Genomic DNA, 19,056 nt, shown 5'->3' with positions numbered 1-19,056 from the left:
ATTCCCTTCTTACTCACCACATGACCCAAAAACTTTACCTCATCCTTCCAAAACTCACACTTAGACAGTTTCGCATAGAGTTTCTTCTCCTTTAGAATTTGCAACACGGTCCTCAAGTGTTCTGCATGCTCTTCTTTAGTCTTGGAGTAAATTAGTATCTCGTCAATGAAGACAACAACGAATTTATCCAGAAACGGACGGAACACTCTATTCATGTAAACCATGAATACCGCAGGAGTGTTCGTCAACCCAAAGGACATTACAGTGTACTCGTAATGACCATAACGAGTCCTGAAAGCGGTCTTAGAGATATCCTCACCCCTCACCCTTATCTGGTGATAACCGGATCGCAAATCGATCTTGGAGAAAACCCCAGCTCCTTGTAACCGATCCATGAGATCATCAATCCTCGGCAATGGGTACTTATTCTTTATGGTGACCTTATTCAGCTGCCTGTAATCCACACAGAGTCGCATACTTCCATCTTTCTTCTTTACCAGTAACACTGGAGCACCCACGGGAAAACATTTGGTCAGATAAAGTTCTTACCCAAAAATTCCTCTAACTGAGACTTTAGCTCGGCCATCTCTAACAGTGACATTCTATAAAGAGCACTTGAGATTGGTCCCACCCCAGGCACCAATTCAATAGCAAACTCGACCTCTCGATTAGGTGGAAATTCCTCAATATCATCGGAAAACACTTCCGGAAACTTACACACTATTGGAATCTGATCCAACCTTTGGTCATCACCCAAAACACCCGCGGTTAACAACAGGATACCCTGACATTCGATTCCGGAACAGTTCACCATTATCGAATTCAAGTAATAATTATTCACCACAACCAGCCCTTCTGTATCTTCCAGCATAAAGTACACCGACTTTGTAGAACACTCAAGCAGGACATGGTTCTCAGATAACCAGTCCAATCCCAAGATAAGATCAAGACCGATCATCGGTAAGCAGATTAAATTATGGACAAAATCACGCTGCTTGAACCTAAACAAAACTTTCGGGCATCCTAGCCTAGTTACCATGGCTTCATGGGTAGCATTATATACTTTTAGGTCATAACCTAAGGTTACGATCTTCAATCCTAACTCATGGGCTTTCTCAAATGCAATGAATGAATGCGATGCTCCTGAATCAAATAAAGCATTTAAAGTTTGACCAGCCATTTCACAGTTACCTCGAATGAGTGTCTCGGATCCCTCTGCACCCCTAGCTGAGGTGGTGAACACCCAACCGGTCTGTTGTGCTTTCCCAACACCTTGCTTCTACTGCTCCGGACAACTTGCGGCTCTATGCCCCGCCTTTCCACAATTGTAGCACAAACCCCATCTGGCCTTACATGGTACTCCCGGATGGTGACTCCCACACCTAGTACAAGCTTGATCATTCTGAGGCTGCTTTCCAAACCTTTTCCCTTAGGAGTAGTTGTTGTTGGGCCTCTTAAAGGAACCTTCCCTCTTGAAAGGCGGACCTCTAGGTGCAAAACTCTTCCCTCGGTTCTGTTGAAATGATCCTTTGTGACTTCCTTTCTCAGTGGCTGCCCTCTTCACACACTCTTCAGCAACCCTACACTTGTTCACCAACTCAGAAAAAGTCCTAATCTCCATTGGCCCCACCGAACCGAAAATATCACTCCGGAGTCCTCCTTCGTACTTAACACACTTCCATTCCTCATATTCCACCGGAGTCCCTTGACACATACGAGAGAATCTGAACAGCTCCTCAAACTTGTCAGTATACTCAGATACGGACATAGTACCCTGCTTCAGCTGCAACAATTCAAGCTCCTTGGCCGTCCTGGCAGAAGTCGGAAAGTACTTCTTATAGAACTCCTCTTGGAAGACATCCCAGGTGATATAAGCATCACCCTGCTGCAGGAGGCGTCGGATTCCTTGCCACCAATGCGACGCTTCCCTAGTGAGAAAATAGGTAGCGAACTCCACACGCTGCCCTTCAGGTACCACCTGCGCTTGCAGTGCTCGCTCCATGGCCTGAAACCATGTATCGGCCTCAGTCGGGCTAGTGGTTCCCTTGAACTTAGGTGGATTAACCTTCAAAAAGTTTGCCAGTGTCATCAGACCCTGAACTCCACCTCCGTCATTACCATGGTTGTTCATCTGTTGACCAAGAGCCTCAGCAGTGGCTTGCATAGCAGCAGCCATGTTCTCCAATGCAGTCATAAAGTTCACCGGGTCATTAGGGTTAATCTCCGGCGCACGAGCATTCGTATGACCGCTCCTACGACCTCTACCGCGTCCACATGGCGCCATCTGGTTCCTATACACACCAAACAATCGATATTAAGATGATCAGTCTCAATATCGGAAGTCTAGTGCTTCAAAGTCCCAAATGCATGCTCATGAACGTTTATGCCAATTATATCAAGTAGATATACTAACAGCACATAACACACATACAGAGAATGCACAGAAACATAGTCAGTCCGTCCCTCAGGCTCTACAGGAACGAACTGCTCTGATACCATAATGTAACACCCTACCATACAGAGTCTTATGCTTAAGTCATAATCCAGAGATGGCAAGGTATTACGACATCTAAAACAAAAATCTAGTATGTATAGTAGTGTGAATAAGGATTATAACTAGGAGCCTTTGTAGAAAAAGGGGTAAGCAAAAATCGCAACTCGAAAGCGCAACACTCCGATCGATAACGCAACAAGCAAAGGATAAGTTAACGCGAGATTATATATATACAAAAGAGTGTCAAAAACGGAAATATCAAAACTCAAATCCGGATGCGAAGATAACTGGTCCGAGCATAGCAATATATATATATATATATATACATATAATAAAATAAGAAAACCCCAAAGGAAACCCAAAGGGACACAAATACAGAACCCTATTCTCCAAAAATCTCCTATAAGAGGAGTCATCACAGTTTGTATTATTTAGTGGAGATAAAAGTATCTAAACAAAATATATAAACCAAGACGGAGTCCCGAGAACAAAGGATCTTCGCTAATCCAGAAGTCTCTAGCATGCCTCAGCGAGAAACCTCACGTCCTGCATCTGAAAACCACAAAATCCGCATGGGTGAGAACCAGAGGTCCCCAGCATGGTAACAGCTTCCACATATATAATACATAATAATAGAGGAAAGCCGAAGGCAATCCTAGAGCAAATATAGCAAACACAGTTAGATCAGACAAGAGATTTACAAATAGAAACAAATAATGCATTTAGACAATTAGCAAGTAATATGCAGTCAAATAGGCAATCTCAAACAATTCATATAGTATGCATATGATGAATGCCTATCCTTAGTGGCTGATGATATCATCTGTCGGTCATAGAGCCAACCCGACAAGTCCTGGTAGCTAACCATTGGACTGTCCCTCTGTCGCGCATCCCCAACTCGAGTTATACTCATCATAAACTTGATCATAATCATGATCCATATCCATCACCCTCACTGGTGAATATTTACGGGGGCGAGCTCATCCGGGCCTTTCACAGTGTCCGGCCATACTTACGACATAGGGTCAAAAGAGCTTCGAGTCTCAACCTGGAGCACGTGGTGGCTAGCCACTGCTTCCTCCCAGGGAAACCCTCATCTCCGATGGTGGAAGTGCAAACATTCACAATTCATTCAACAGCATATATGCATTTATACTTAGCCATAATCATGGCTCCGCCGTAACACGGCAATAATCTAGCCATCCGGCTCACGGTTAAATCCATAACCAGCCAATTCATTAACAATTACGGCCCTTCGGCCCATGGCACAACAAGCACTTCCATCGCCATCCTCCGCATCTCACATAATCATCTTTGATCCTCATTGATCATTCATTTTTCCCTTGCTTCACTCGTAAGTTACCACATTTACTAGCCCCTTGCCTCATTGCTAGGCATATCATAATGATTTAAGACATAAGTGGTGAGATCGGAGGCTTAGAAGTATGAAATTTGGCTTTTAAAACTCAAAAATCAACTTTGGGATGAAAACAGAGCCACGTGTACGCGCACTCCACGCACACGCGTGGATGGCCACAAAATCTCATCGACGCGCAAGCGTCATACGCGCGGACGCGCGGGTTGAAAAATAGCCAAACGACGCGCGAGCGTCAACCACGCATACGTGTGGGTGCTCTTGCGCCCCAGGCACAAAACTGGTACAACTCTGGCACAACTCTCGGAAAAATAGCTAGGCATTTGGTGCAGCGCATCGACGCGCCCGTGCACACCACGCGCACGCGTGGATGGTGCTTTCTTGAAGAACGACGCGTACGCGCCAAGTACACCTACGCGCGGAGGGTCATTCTGCTAAAAAATTTTCTAAGTTAAAAGCTGCAGAATTTACAGATTCAACCCCCAATCTTCCGACGGACATAACTTTCTCATTTTAAATCGTTTTTCACCCGTTCTTCGAACGGCATGGACATCCCGGGTCCAGTTTCATTTCTAAATAGATTTGGCACAAATCAGAGATCTGTAGTTTAAGTTATGTTCCATCAAAGTATGCCCAAAAATAAAGTTTTCATACAAAACCATAAAGTGCCATTTTCAAAACAAGCCACTTTCAACTCTTTTCAAAATCAATCAAAACATGCCAATTTCATCCCTTTTCTTTGAAATCAATCAAAATGTACCAAAATCAACATCAAGCCATCCTCAACTCACACATTAACATTTTACCAAATTTTCCAAAATCACCATCCAACTTTTTTAACACTTCTCATTCAAATGGCTAAAGGACAAACACAATATCATGTCATACATCCTCCCTCATCCCAATTTCCAATAATACCATTTCCAATCAACCATCATTATACATAATCAACATCATACTCACCATCAACAGCGTACCACCCACCAATTCAACCTTAATCATTCATTAAGCATATATCACAACATGCATTTTCTCATATATCACACAATCAAGGCATCAATATTCATAATCACATATATGATCACATCATATACCTCAACCATTTAACAACATCAATCATTCAATGCCTATCTTAGGGCCTCTAGCCTAAGTATTTCCTACCATATTACATATTAGATACGAGAAACCGAGACCATACCTTAGCCGATTTCCCAAGCTCAACCGGAGCACTTTCAAACCCCTTGTCCACAAGCTCTCAAGGTCTCAACACCTCCAAAAACAGATTTTATCACACAAAACCCTCTCCCAAGCTTTCCAAAATCACCAATCAAGCTCCAATATTCACATATACGTAACCTAAGCCACAATCATCATACCCATACACAACATCTCAATACCCAACATCATAGAACAATAAATTACACTAGGGTTGAGAATCTTACCACACCCAAGGTCCAAGGAGACAAGATTAACCTTCTCCTTCAAGAGAGTTGGGTCCTATAACATCAAAGAGCCCAAAATCTCAACATTTCATCCATGAAACTCGAAAACAAGGGCTGGATTTTCGAAGAACAAAACGTGGCTTACCTTAAGATTGATTGTATGGGTTTTGTAGGGCTCTCCGTGGTGAACGCGTGGCCGCAAACGGTGCGGCGATCGGAGCTCTAGATCAAAAGTTATGGTGATTTGAAGATCAACCAAAGGAGAGAACTTGAGAGAGTGTTCTTCCCTTCCTCTCCACCATTTCAGCGTGTGTTTGTGTGTTGTTAGGAGAGAGAGTGCTGAAAACTAGGGTTTTAGTTTAGTTTAGTTGGGCCAAGGGTCCACTTTGGGTCCGGTTGGCCCGATTTGGTCCGTTCAGTCCAATCTTGGTCCGATTTCTATAAAATTGGTACCGAAATTCTTGTCTCACTCTCCTCTATCACATTTAGCCATAAAAATAACATCTTTAACTTTCTAGAATAAATTCTCATTTATGGGTTAATTAGCCGTTAATTAACCGGGTCTTACATTAAATAAAGTAAATCTCTAGTATTATAATATGATAATACTATATGATTGTGGTTCCTCAAGTTAATATATATATATATATATATATATATATATATATATATATATATATATATATATATATATATATATATATATGACATTAAAACGTGGTTATATATATAGAAAATATTTCAAGTGTATCGGAAGTATCGGTGCACTATTTGTTTTAATCGTTGATTTCAATTAATATATATTATATATATTTTTTATAATTCAGATTAACGGTTAAAATATATATATATATATATGACATTAAAACGTGGTTATATATATAGAAAATATTTCAAGTGTATTGGAAGTATCGGTGCACTATTTGTTTTAATCGTTGATTTCAATTAATATATATTATATATTTTTTATAATTCAGATTAACGGTTAAAATAACTGAAGCTCTGGTACTCCCAGTACATTTGAAATGTTTCCATATATATATATATATATATATATATATATATATATATATATATATATATATATAGCTAAGGAAAGCAAATTGAAAACGTGGCATGAATACATATGTATATATATAACATGCATGACACATGTGAACTTTCTTAATCACCATCATCATCTTTCTAATGAACCACCGAATCCAAAGAAGAAAGAAAAGAAGGATGGCCGAGAGAGAGAATGAGAAACCATGGAACGTTCGGTCTTTGGCATTCGATAAATTGAGATCGATAACTCCAAAAAAAAATTTAATCATTTAAAAGTGTTTGTATCTTTTTTTTTTTTGTTAGTATCACTTTTATTCGGTAGAAATTGATAGTGACATAGCTTTTCTTCTCTTTAAGTTTGGTCAATTAGAGTTCTAAGAGGTACAGGCAATTTCGGACGTTTTTTTTTTCAGCGACTCGGTCAGAAAGTTTTTTCGGAGCTTCTGTTGTTTTGATTTCGTACGGAGGTAGAATTTGGTAACTTTATAATAATTAAATGTGAATTTGATAAGTGAAAATGTTGATTTGGTTGATTATTGTTTGAGTTTGAATGAGTTAGTTTGGTTGAATTATTATTGTTGATTGTGATTTGTTGATTCGGCTATATATGAACGGTCAGCTAGGGTGTTTTGGTGAATTTTGGGCTGGAATATCGTTGAAAATAAAGTATAAATTTGGTGAGATTTGATGGTCAAGAGATTAAATTAAAAGTTATGAAGAATCGGTAATCGAAAAATTCGAGAACGGATTAAAATAAAAAGTAATATTTTGAAAGGAAAGGGCTAAGGGTTTCAGTTTTGATATAAGAAAAAGATTAGTAATTAAATTGTATTTTTCAAGAGGTAAAAATGGGTATTTTGTAAAAGACCAGGGTTATTTTTATAAATATAAAAATAAGTGGGATTCAAATATAATTTTATAAAATATCAAAGTTAAAAATAGGATATTAAAAAGTTCATGATTTAGAAAGTAATTAATAAAAGTTTAAAAATAAGGTTTTATAAACTAAGTTTTAAAAGAAGATTATAAATATTATTTTAAATACTTTTTTAAAATTATCTATTTATATTAAAATAAATTATTATTATAATTAGTATTTATCAAAGATATTATTTTGTAAGAATATCATAGTGTACAATATTAATGAGTAAGCAAGCAAGCAAAGTAATCCTAAAATCTTTAGAGAACACAGACTTAATTAAATAAAGAACTTTATAATTCTTTTCTATAAGACACTTAGGAAAAGGTGAGGGAACAATGTGAGGATGATTTATATTATGAACGATAAGAAAAAAAGAAGAAGAAAGAAAAGAAAAGGAAAGAAAAATATTAAAGAAAACTTCTGCCACAGAAGAGCAGAGAGAGAATGTTAAAAAATTCTAAAGAATCTCTACCATAGGAGAGTAGGGAGTAGGAATAAAAGAAACGAAAGAAAGAACGAGCTAAGATGATTATGTACCTGCTGAAAACGAGCAGAGATATGGTGGTGAGTCCACCGAGATTTGCTTTCAGAGATACATCGGCCAATCCAGGGGATGGTCGCACCTGTAAGACAGAGGTTGCTTACAGAGGTTATGTTTACATACATCGACTCAAGAGAGTCGCACCTGTAAGACAGAGGTTATGACACTGGAAACCAAACTCAGACAAAGGTTGTTGAGTTGCGTCGGGAGCAGGTCAAAACCGACAGATGAGCTCATTACTTGCACTAGGGATAGATATGCATCATACTTGTTTGCGCATATTTGTTTGTGAGCGTATTTTCTATGATTTGTGTGCTTGTGATTGGGTTTTGAGTTCTATAATTGTTGAATTGACTCGTACTTTATTGACTGTTGTTGCTAACCAAGTATATATAAAATGGATATAACTATACACCCCAACCCTAATAAGAACTCCCAAGTTCTTACCCCCTATTTCCACCCATTTCAGCTACAGGTGCGAAGGCTTAGTGCGGAACTACAAGAGCATAGAAGATTCTGTTTACAAGTTGAGTTCTTAGATTTTATTTTCACCTCATTATTTATTGTTTTTATTTTTTAGAGAAGTAGGAATTGTATTTGAGAGTCTTTGAATAAGTCTATGTATATCATACTATGTGAATATATATATATATATATATATATATATATATATATATATATATATCTTTGTGATTAAGCAAGTGAAAGTAATAAAAACTATTTTATTTTCTTAATTAAAGTTTTGTTTTGTATTTCCAAAGGCTCAATATTAAATAAACATAGTAAATAATTAAAAGAATAGAGGTAAGTAGTGTTCGGACTTTTAGTACGATCATAAGGTGCTAAAGTTTTGGGTGTTACAATATTTTTGAGGAAATTGGTGAGATTTGGTAGCTGAAAGATTAAATTAAAAATTGAGAAAAAATCGGTAATAGTAAAACTTAAAAAAATGAACTTAAAACTCAAGTTGAAAACTTGAAAAATTTTGAAAATGAGATTCAATTTTTTGATAAAGTTATAATCGGAGAATTAAGATTTATATTTGAGAATGAAATAGTAATTTAATAAAAAATTGAAGTTAATTTTATAATTATATACGTTTTTCAGGTATTTTGGGTAATAAGTAAAGTTTAGGGGTAAAATGGATATTTTATAAAAATTCAAGCTATTTTTATAGATATGAAAATAATTGAGGATTTGAATATAATTTTATAAAATATTGAGGTTAAAAAAATAAAACATTAAAAGATTCATGATTTAGAAAGTAATTGATAAAAATTTAAAAGTAAGGTTTTATAAACTAAGTTTTAAGAAAAGATATAAATATATTATTTATTTATTATTTAAAATATCTTATTTATATTATTATTATTATTATTTTATTAAAAATGTTATCTAGTAAAGATATTATTAATATTATTATATGTTAGAGAAGAGCAAATAGAGTAATTTTAAAAGTTTTAGAGAACGCAATCTTCATTAAAGTACTTTACAATTCTTTTCCATAAGATACTTAGGGAAAGGCAAAGGAAGAATGCGAAGTTGAGTTATGATAAAGAATTAAAAGATTGAAGAAAAGAAGAGAGAAAGAAAAGAAGTAAGAAAATAAAAAGAAAGAGGAGAAAGAAAATAATGTATTAACTAAAGGGATATCTGCCACAGGAGAGTAGAGACCAAAGATAAAAAGACTTTAAAATACTGTCTGTCACGGAAGAGCAGAGAGTAAAGACTAAAAGATTTTAATGAACGTCTGCCACAGTAGAGCAGATAGAAAAGAATGTATTAATTAAAGGGATCTCTACCGTAGTAGAGTAGAGAGCAAAGATTGAAAAGAATTTGAGTGCTGTTTGGGCCTTAGTGCCAAGTGTCTAGTGGGGACGACGATACATAACACTCACTTGACACTATAAGGACGGCTAAGTGAGGACGGCGATGCGTAACGCTCACTGGAGACCGAATGGAAGGTTCCCCCATGAGGACGGCGATGCGTAACGCTCATGGAGGGGACGTTGATACTATAGGGACGGCTCAGTGAGGACAGCAATGCGTAACGCTCACTGGAGACTGTAAAGAAGGTTCCCCCATGAGGACGGCGATGCGTAATGCTCATGAAGGGGACGTTGGCTGAGATAAGGATGACGGTACGGAACGCTTATCTCAGGACCAATGTCGGGAATCAGGTAACAAACCGACACATGAGCTCATGGCCTGTATAGGACTAGACATGCATCATACTTGTTTGCGCATACTTGTTGTGATTATGTTTTTATGATTGTGTGTGCTTGTGATTGGATTCTATATTCTATAATTGCCTTCTGATTTGTGTTTGTCTTGCATTGTTTGTGCCTATAATTGATTCTGTTTTGTGATTGAGTTTTGATGGTGATTCGTGTTGAATTGGGCTGTAAGCCAAGTTGATTTAATTTGGACCAGAGACGGAGTTGATTTGATTTGGGCCAAAGGCCGTGATTGGAAGGACCAGCAGTAGGCTTTGGTTAAAATGGTTTCTTAGTAAGCGGTGAAATATATGAAATGTCATTTTGCGTGAAATTTTTATAAGGAAAATAAGAGTTTTAAATTTGGATAATGAACTTAACTTCTAACCCCGACCCTACTAAGAACTCCCCAATTCTTACCCCCTATCTCCACCCCTTTCAGCTACAGGTGCGAAGGCTTATTGCGAAGTTGCGGGAGCACAGAGGAATATGTTTACGAGTTGAGTTGCTAGAATTTATTCACCCCCACCTTGTCAGTTAGAGTTTTATTCAGAGGGGTAGGTTTTATAATTGCTTTTGTATATAATACTACAATGTATTATTAATATTAAGTATGTGAATATGTGTTGTTTGTTCTTGTTGGAAAAGTTATAAGTTTTAGTAAAACAATCGATAATTTTATACGTAAAGGCTCAATATTAAATAGATAATAAAAGGAATTAGGTTAGTAACGCCTCGCTTTTGGTACGATCATGAGGTGCTAAAAGTTAGGTGTTACACACATAATTAAAATAGATAATCTTAATATATACATGACACTATATATATCAATGATTATTATATATGATATATAATTTTTTTTTCTTTTCTATAATAACTATTTGTATAATTTATTGAACAATTTTTTCATCTTAATATTTAATAAATTTAACATACAAAATATTATTTAACATACAAAATAAGTAACTTAAGTCATCATTTAAAACAATAAGTATAATAGTGTAAATACTTATTTATTTATTAGTAGTAAAAAATTATGTGAATAGTATAAATTAATTTTTTTAGTATAAAAGTAATAATAAAATTATTTATTAAGTTAATTACATAATTATAAAATTTTGAAAAATTTTTTAAATAATAATAAAAAATAAGATCACTATTATCACATATTATAAATTTTATAAAAAATATTTTGGATAATAAATCAATTCTCAATAGATTATACATTAATTCTGTCAAAAAAAAAATAATCAATACATTGGATATTATTATTTACATACTAATATATATATATATATATATATATATATATATATATATATATATTAATTAAAATTTAAAAGATTAAAATTATTAAATGTTGAATATTTTGTATCTAACCAATTTATTTTTTATTGAAATTAAAAAAGGATGAGTTGTTAATCAGTTCTAAATTTAATTTTAAATTTGAGTAAGAAAATAAAAAAATATTTTAAATTTGATCTCACTAACCAGAATGCATTTTAAGATAAGAAATTAGAAGAAAATGTATTTACAAGTTTAGAAAATATTAATTTATTTTGCAATAGAATAAGTTATATATTGAATAACAAAAGTTGTTATTGGTTTCTTTTTACACTAACTAATACTCAACGATAGTGTTTCGTTACACCATGTTATCAAGAAATATTAATCAATCTAATAACTTTTGTAATGACATAAGTTTATGAATTTGAAAATTTAAAAATTATTTCATAAAATATGAACTTTTAACAAGTAACAATGTTGATCATATTGTTTTGACTTCAAGAATGAATATGATACCAACAAATAAAATTATCCCAAGTAAATTTCAACAAAGACAAAAGTCCATAAGTATTGCTATTAGTGAAAAATGATTTTATTTTAAAGACAAATACAATTTTTTTCTACAGATTTTCTAACTCGGTAAGTCGAAAACTAATCCACCACATATTAATACTCTATTTATTAAGAGTCTGTCACACAAGATGAAATTCGAACTCTAAATACTTATTTAAGCGGACAAATGAGATAACCATTCAATTAATTCAAATTAATTAAAATAAATATTAATTATTTTTAATATTTTTAAATTATAAAATATTTATAATAATAATTATAATAGATCTTTTTTATTTAAATTTTAATAAATTTTTTTTTATATAATTTTATGTATTACCTATATAGAACACGAAAACATACACTAATTATTTATTTAACAACTAGTAGTCCACTTATTTGAACTATTCAACAATCAGTACTCCACTTATTTTTAACAATCAGTATTCCACTCATTTGACATAAACATTTCTTGACAATTAAATCCTTCTTATTCTCGCATATGAATTAAAAAGAAAAAAGAAACTATTTACCTTATAAATTTTCTAAAATTAAAATTAGCAAATAATCAACTCTCACTTGAACAAAAAACTTTCTTGGCTTTGAGCTTTAACTTTTTCATAGCTGAATACGAAATCTATTTATATATTTTAATGCAAAACTTCCAAAGAATCTAATAAAAAAATGATAAAAACAGTAAAAAACAATATTATTATGCTACATGTTTAAGTGATTATACTATCAAAATGTAAACTAATCAAATAAAGCATCCTCATAAATCCCAACCTAATTTCTAGAATTACACTGATAAAAAAAATCAAACAACATCAACTACACTCGCAACATAAACATAATGAAGAATCATCCTGCATTGCAAAAAAAGAATTACCTTCACTAATAATAACAATGACAAAACTTCCTACTTATAATGAAGGAGAAGACGAACGACAAAATGAGACCTGATTTAGATGTCTTTCGGAGACAAAAATTTTAATCGCTCTAACAGAATTTTACGGGAATACCATTGATGAAGAGAGGGAAAAAAAAAGAAGAAGAACAAGAAGGGTGGAAGTGGAGAAGACGAATGAAATGAGGGTGTTTAATCAAAAGCGTTTTACATGCTTAATTTGACTTGAACAGTATTGTTTTTGTCAAAAGTGGACGTCAAATCAGAACGGCAACATTTTAACTCATTTCAACATGGCAAGTCATGACATGTCAATGTCGTGATTGCTGACTCATCACCGGAAACAAGAACATGGACAACTATGATCCCGGAGCGGTGTATCTAGAGGTCCATTATGCAAAATTTAGAATTTCGAAGATCAAATCGGATAATTGCATGATTTTCAGAGACCATTATAAGGATTTACTCTTCGATTTATATAAATTTATTTTATGACATGTATGTAAATTTTTTCGTTTTAAAACATTAGTGTAATATTATTTTTCATTTGATTTGTTTGTGTGAATTATCCTAATTTTAATATTATAAATTTTTTTAATAATTAAATTTACCTAATGATCTTTTAAAAAAAATTCTCTAATTGAAAATATACGAAACATTATGAAAAAAATAAAAAATAAAATATATACTTTATTCATATTTATTTTATTTATAATGGAGAAGCATTCACAAATATTTTCTTCTTTTATTCAACTTCGATAGAGAAAATTGAAATCCACCGTTGATGAAAAAAAATTAATTTTTAAATAAAATTTTTTATTTTTTATTTGAAAAGATATAATATAATTTTTTATTTTTAAATATTTTTTATATTTTTTTATAAAATAAATAATAAAAAATTATCGTCTAAAATAAAATTCAAAATTTAAAAAATATAAATTCAAAAAGAAATGTTATACTAATTCAAATATTTAATTTAATATATTTAATAAAATTTAATAAACATAAATAAAGGTGGATGGCATTTTCGTGGTTTCATTGAAGATGAGGGTTGAATTGGATAAAGGGCGGTGAGGTTGGATAGCTAGCTGGAGAAAACTATTACTAGTGCGAAAAATAAATATGCGGAACCCTCAATTCGTTTCTGGTGCGCTCCGCTCTCGTTTTTTCCCTCTTAGCTTTTCGTTGAGTTGAGGAGTAATATTATTAGTACTAATACTGAGTTCTTGTAAGTTCGTGTCTCTTCATCCTTCTTCTCCATCTTCTAGGGTTTTCTTCGAATGCTGCGTTTCTTTTCTTTTCTCTCTTTCTTTTGTGACAATGTAAATTTCACTATAACTGGTTCATTGTGAAGCTACTTGATTTGTTACGTTTTCTTGAATGTCTATATTTTTTTACAATTAGTTAATTAATTTATTGATTGATTTTAAGCAGCTCTTTATCGCAATCTACTAGAGGGATGAGTTCGTCTTCCGCGGATCCTTTTCCAGCAATTCAGGTAATGTCTCTTTGTATTTTACCTTCAATCTAGCTGTTACTTTTTTTTTTCAATTAACAAACCCTAACAATTTACTTTAATCTCTCTGGAACAAAAAATAATGTAATATAACATCAGTAACTTAGCCAGTTCACTCTGTTGATTTTCTCGATGTTTAGCCAAAGACAAGTGCATCATAGTACGGATTTTAGTTAACATAACTCAATAACATTGTCTCATGGCTAGATAGCCTAGATTCATTAACGTAACTTAATAAGCTAGGCTGAAGTTAGATCGAGCTGAAGTCTTTTCTTATTTGTTATATCAGAGAAATTCTAGGATTCATATTTACGGTTACGGCTATATTATTATTTTTGTGAAATATAAAATATATAATTTACGTTGATAATGTTTTCTGTTTAATATAGTCTTATGTTTATATTATATATATGATGTGATTGACCTCTTTTGTATTTTGGAACAATTTTTAATGAATGGAAAAAAAAACATTATTAGAATCTCTTGCTTTTTTTTAATGAATGGAGCGTTTCCTTTTCATTTTTTGAATTACGGCGTTGGCCACCTGTGTGGTATTGTAACTGTCAGAGTGCACAATGTGGCCGCTTCTGGCCTTCTGGGTGAGATCAGTGTGAGTTTACAACCTGACATAGTACCTATTATGTCCTACATCTATTGCGGCCACATGGAAATTGAGCTGGGGCTGATTTCTGTGATTGAGATTTGAGAGTTCATGCAATTCTGCTTGGTGCAGTGCAGTTGCAGCGGTGGCTGCAATAACGGTATTGATTATTGTGGCTGCATCATGTGATGTGATCCACAACCCAAAACATGTTAGACATGAAATATGGGATGATGATAATGTGTATGCTTGGTATAGTTGCAGTTTGTCATCAATGTTGGGTACCATCATGATCTGAAATGTGATGGATAAATTCATTTTAATGTATTTAATGAGATATGTGATAGGTGTGTTAGCACTGGTGTTGTAATTTTCATCTTGTTTTTCATTGGATATGTATCTATTGGCAGGAAATTATGCTTGAATTCCGTGCTGGTAAAATGTTATTCGAGGGAAAAAGGGTTGTCCCCGATGCACGAAAAGGACTTGTTCGTATTGCTAGGGTACGGTTTTCTTGAATATCAGTCTTTGTTTTAAATATGATTTTGATGTTGTATGTTTGAAGACTGTCCATCATTTCCTCATGTTTTGCACTCATGACCATCAGTGATTTTGTTAAAGTGATTGCTTTTGACTCAGGGAGAGGAGGGATTAGTCCATTTTCAGTGGCTTGATCGGACACAAAATGTCGTCGAAGATGTATCCTTTATTTCCCACTCCACTTATTGTCATTCTTATTTTGATGTTTTCCAAGCTTACGTTCCTGCTCATTCATCATGTTTATTATATATATATATATATTTAAGAATGAAGTTGATTAATAACTTTTTATTCCTCACTGTTATTTCTTTCTGCTGGATTTATCTTGATTTTTCTTGACCTAAGCTAACACAGGATCAAATAATATTTCCAAATGAAGCAATTTTTGAGAAGGTTCTTCTGCTTGCTCATGATCGTTTTGGTTTAGGGTTTAGACTATTCATTATTGAGTTGCTTACTTGGTGATGATTTTGACTACTCTGGTTCTTCTTTGATTAGGTTAACCAAGCTTCTGGAAGGATTTACATATTGAAGTTTAATGGTGATGATAGAAAGTTTTTCTTCTGGATGCAGGTTGATATGTTTACTAATTACCCTCTTGTCTTCCTTTCTAGGTGCTTTGGCAATATAATTGGTTCTTACCTTTCTATATGTCCCTGAATTTTATCTAGGAACCAAACGCTGATGGTGATTCACAACTCTGTAGCTCGGTGAATGATTACCTTAACACACCAATAGGTATAATTAACTTTCCTTTTTCTCTAAATAAGAAATTCCAAGCTTCGTTTTGCGAGGTTAAACTTTATATCTTTTGCCATCCTACTCTTGTTATATGCATTGTGAAATAATATCCGTATCAAGTTTTAATTATTCTTTTAAGAACCAAGGGGAAACTATAGAAAGTAAATAACCCCCCCTTCCCCCAAAACACCGCACAAAAAAAAAAAAACAAGAAAATAAAGGTAGTTTCAGTTAAAACTCTTTTATTGACAGAAGTTTATATAAAGCCATGAATGAACACATTCAAAATAGCTCCTAATCTATGTCAATACTTTCTTCAGTGTGCATGTTATTGTCTTATGGGGATATTTACTATTTAACAGAGTTCCTTGGTGAAGAAGAGGCTGATGGATCCCTTCCTCTTCAAGTTTCTGAAGATATGATTGAGGATGATATCTCATCTAGGTACCCATGCAATTTGGTTATTCAAATATTTGCGAATGTTTGGACATGCAAAATTTGAGTTTGGTTTCATGCAATCTGAGTAGTAATTTGCAAATACTGCGATGAATACTGTTTCAAGCCAGTTCGTACAAGTCATAACTAAAATAGAAATAATGCACACAACGAGTGCAAAAATAAACGAAAGAAAATGTTAACAATGAAGGGTAGCTTTCTCAACATTTTTGATAGGAAAAGTCCTCTGATTAGATCCATCAGTTCTACACCAAATAGAGACCAATTGTCTAATCTTGTTTGTGTGAAAATCTGTTGGAGATGGTTCACTGGCCAACTATATAATGATTCCACTTTGTTTGCAGAAATTGGTGGATATCCTTCCAACTTTAGATGGATTTATATGCCTTTTGTGCTAAATTGATTTATTTAAAATAGAATATCAGAGCGAGGCTACAAATGTGGTAGCATTGTCTTTTGCAAGTTCAGTTCCTCTGTTTAAACCAGAATCATGATTGTTTAAATCTGATGTTGATGTGATATAATTGCTTTTATAGCAAATATTTTTTTCACTGGAAAAAAAAAAAAGAAATAAGGGTCTAAACAGATATATTTTAACTGAAAGCTTTTCACCACCAATTGCTTTATTGTTGCCAGCCAATGTAATAAATACCAAATGACACATGGTTTTTTTATTCATGTCATCGACAAATAGATTTACTTTTAATTTTTAAAATGAATCGGTGTTATTTAAAGTCTATGGTGGGTTATGAGTTTTCCTTAGTTTGATCTGCTTATAACAGTTGAAGTTTAGATTTATCAAGAATTTAGTGGCTAACTTAGCTACTTTTATCATATTACTCAACTGGATACTAAGCGTGTGTATTTTTTCATTAAATTAATAGAGCTGCAAACCTGGTTGTCCCAAACTTGGGTATGGAAGCAACTAGTGATGTAACATCTTCTGGTCCAGTTAAATTGGCAGATCTCCAAAGAATATTGAGTAACATTGGGCCTGCAGGTATACAAGCTTATATGAAAGAGAGATGTTCTATTGTGCACTGTTAACTGTTGAGACCTAACATTATTCTTCTGATGAGATGTTTGCAGATATTCTTGATCTTGACGGAGGTAATGATGTGATCTTCTAATCCATTCCTGGGCATCAAAGATATGTGAAAACAGATAATATTGCATGCTATTAGATTCAAATATCAAATTAGAGGACTGCTCATACTGAAGTGAAGTGCAATTTGTTGCAATGATGAGAGGAAAATAAATATCAACTAAATATGATATATATTTTTTTTATGTAAAGTCATATCAGTATAGATGTTCGGGTCCACTCACCACTATATTGGTATGATAATTGGGGGCAATTGTCAAATGCGTACCTTTAACTTAAGGTTATATAAAGTATCCTGTTTCTTTCTAAATTCTTTTGTTGGTATTATCCATTTTGATTTGGAATAGCACAGGTATAGGAGGGGTTAGTTTTTATATTATGTTACTCTTGACAAGATGATGTTCATAAGTATGATTTTTTGTTTGACAGTTTTCTTGTATCTCAATTAGGCTTGGGACTTGGTGATATATTGAAGCCAGATCTAATAATGCCGTTGATGGACACAATATCTTTGGAGCAGCGTTTAGCTCCCTACTTACCTGAGGTATGTATCAATTTAATGATTGATTTTTAGGTTTTTTTTTAGCCGTTTACATATACATGTAATATTGTTATTGTTTGGGTAGGGTAAGTGGTCTCCAGAAGATATATTGGAATTGTTGCAGAGCCCACCTTTCCGTCAGCAAGTAGATTCATTTACTTATGTGAGATCGCTGAGCATTGTTCTTGTCTTTCGTTGTTTCCAAGATGATTAGTAACTATCGATTTTATTTTTTTATTGCAATAGGTACTTAAAACAGGACAGATAGATTTAACTCAGTTTGGAATTAATCCAAGCAAATGTAAGTAGTCATTCCACTTCCAAAGTAGTCATTCCACTTCCATAGTATTTATTTAGCCTTGCCCAAGTATTAATATTTTTGATATAGCTTATATTTCTTTATTTCTTAGCAGACAAGTTCACAGTTTTGTCTTTTCTTGAGGCTCTTGAAGATTCTGTTTCTGAATCATCAGAGGCAGAGGAATCCAGACAAGATCAATCTTGTAACCGTCATGACCCTATGGATGAATCTAAGTAGCAAGGTTTCTTCCTTGTCTTCCCCCTCCCTCTCTTCCCCCTCCCTTCCTTTCTCTCCCCCTCCCTCCCCTTCCCTTTCCCTCCCCCTCCCTTAAAGTTTAAAGATAAGACATTGTTTTTTTATAAACATTTCTGCATGAAAGAAAAAAATTAAAGGGCATTGAAAAAGGATACTAATTTACTTTGGATCTTTTAAGGCAACAATTAATTAAATTTTTAGCCATTGTTTTCCTTTC

At 33.7% G+C, this 19,056-nt stretch overlaps 1 protein-coding gene across 4 annotated transcripts; it reads left to right on the top strand.

The window, feature by feature from the left end:
• The first annotated feature begins 13,873 nt into the window (after positions 1–13,873).
• Positions 13,874–19,056, top strand: RPN13 (regulatory particle non-ATPase 13). Of its 4 annotated transcripts, none has more exons than XM_016333857.3 (14): positions 13,874–14,011; positions 14,218–14,281; positions 15,311–15,403; positions 15,540–15,599; positions 15,795–15,833; positions 15,939–16,013; positions 16,112–16,178; positions 16,544–16,625; positions 17,522–17,637; positions 17,727–17,747; positions 18,192–18,286; positions 18,369–18,446; positions 18,530–18,584; positions 18,697–19,056. In XM_016333857.3, exons 2-14 carry the CDS (start codon positions 14,243–14,245, stop codon positions 18,819–18,821), a joined length of 945 nt encoding a protein of 314 aa, XP_016189343.1. In that variant the 5' UTR covers positions 13,874–14,011; positions 14,218–14,242; the 3' UTR covers positions 18,822–19,056. The 4 variants fall into 4 exon arrangements, with proteins under 4 accessions (XP_016189343.1, XP_016189342.1, XP_020974700.1 ...); XM_016333856.3 differs by having other exon boundaries at positions 18,694–19,056; XM_021119041.2 differs by having other exon boundaries at positions 13,902–14,011; positions 14,215–14,281; positions 18,694–19,056.

The sequence above is a fragment of the Arachis ipaensis genome, chromosome B3 (genome assembly GCF_059453495.1).
Source record: "Arachis ipaensis isolate K30076 ecotype BB chromosome B3, ASM5945349v1, whole genome shotgun sequence".
Taxonomy (NCBI): Eukaryota; Viridiplantae; Streptophyta; class Magnoliopsida; order Fabales; family Fabaceae; genus Arachis; species Arachis ipaensis.
This window is presented reverse-complemented; position numbering and strand designations above follow the sequence as displayed.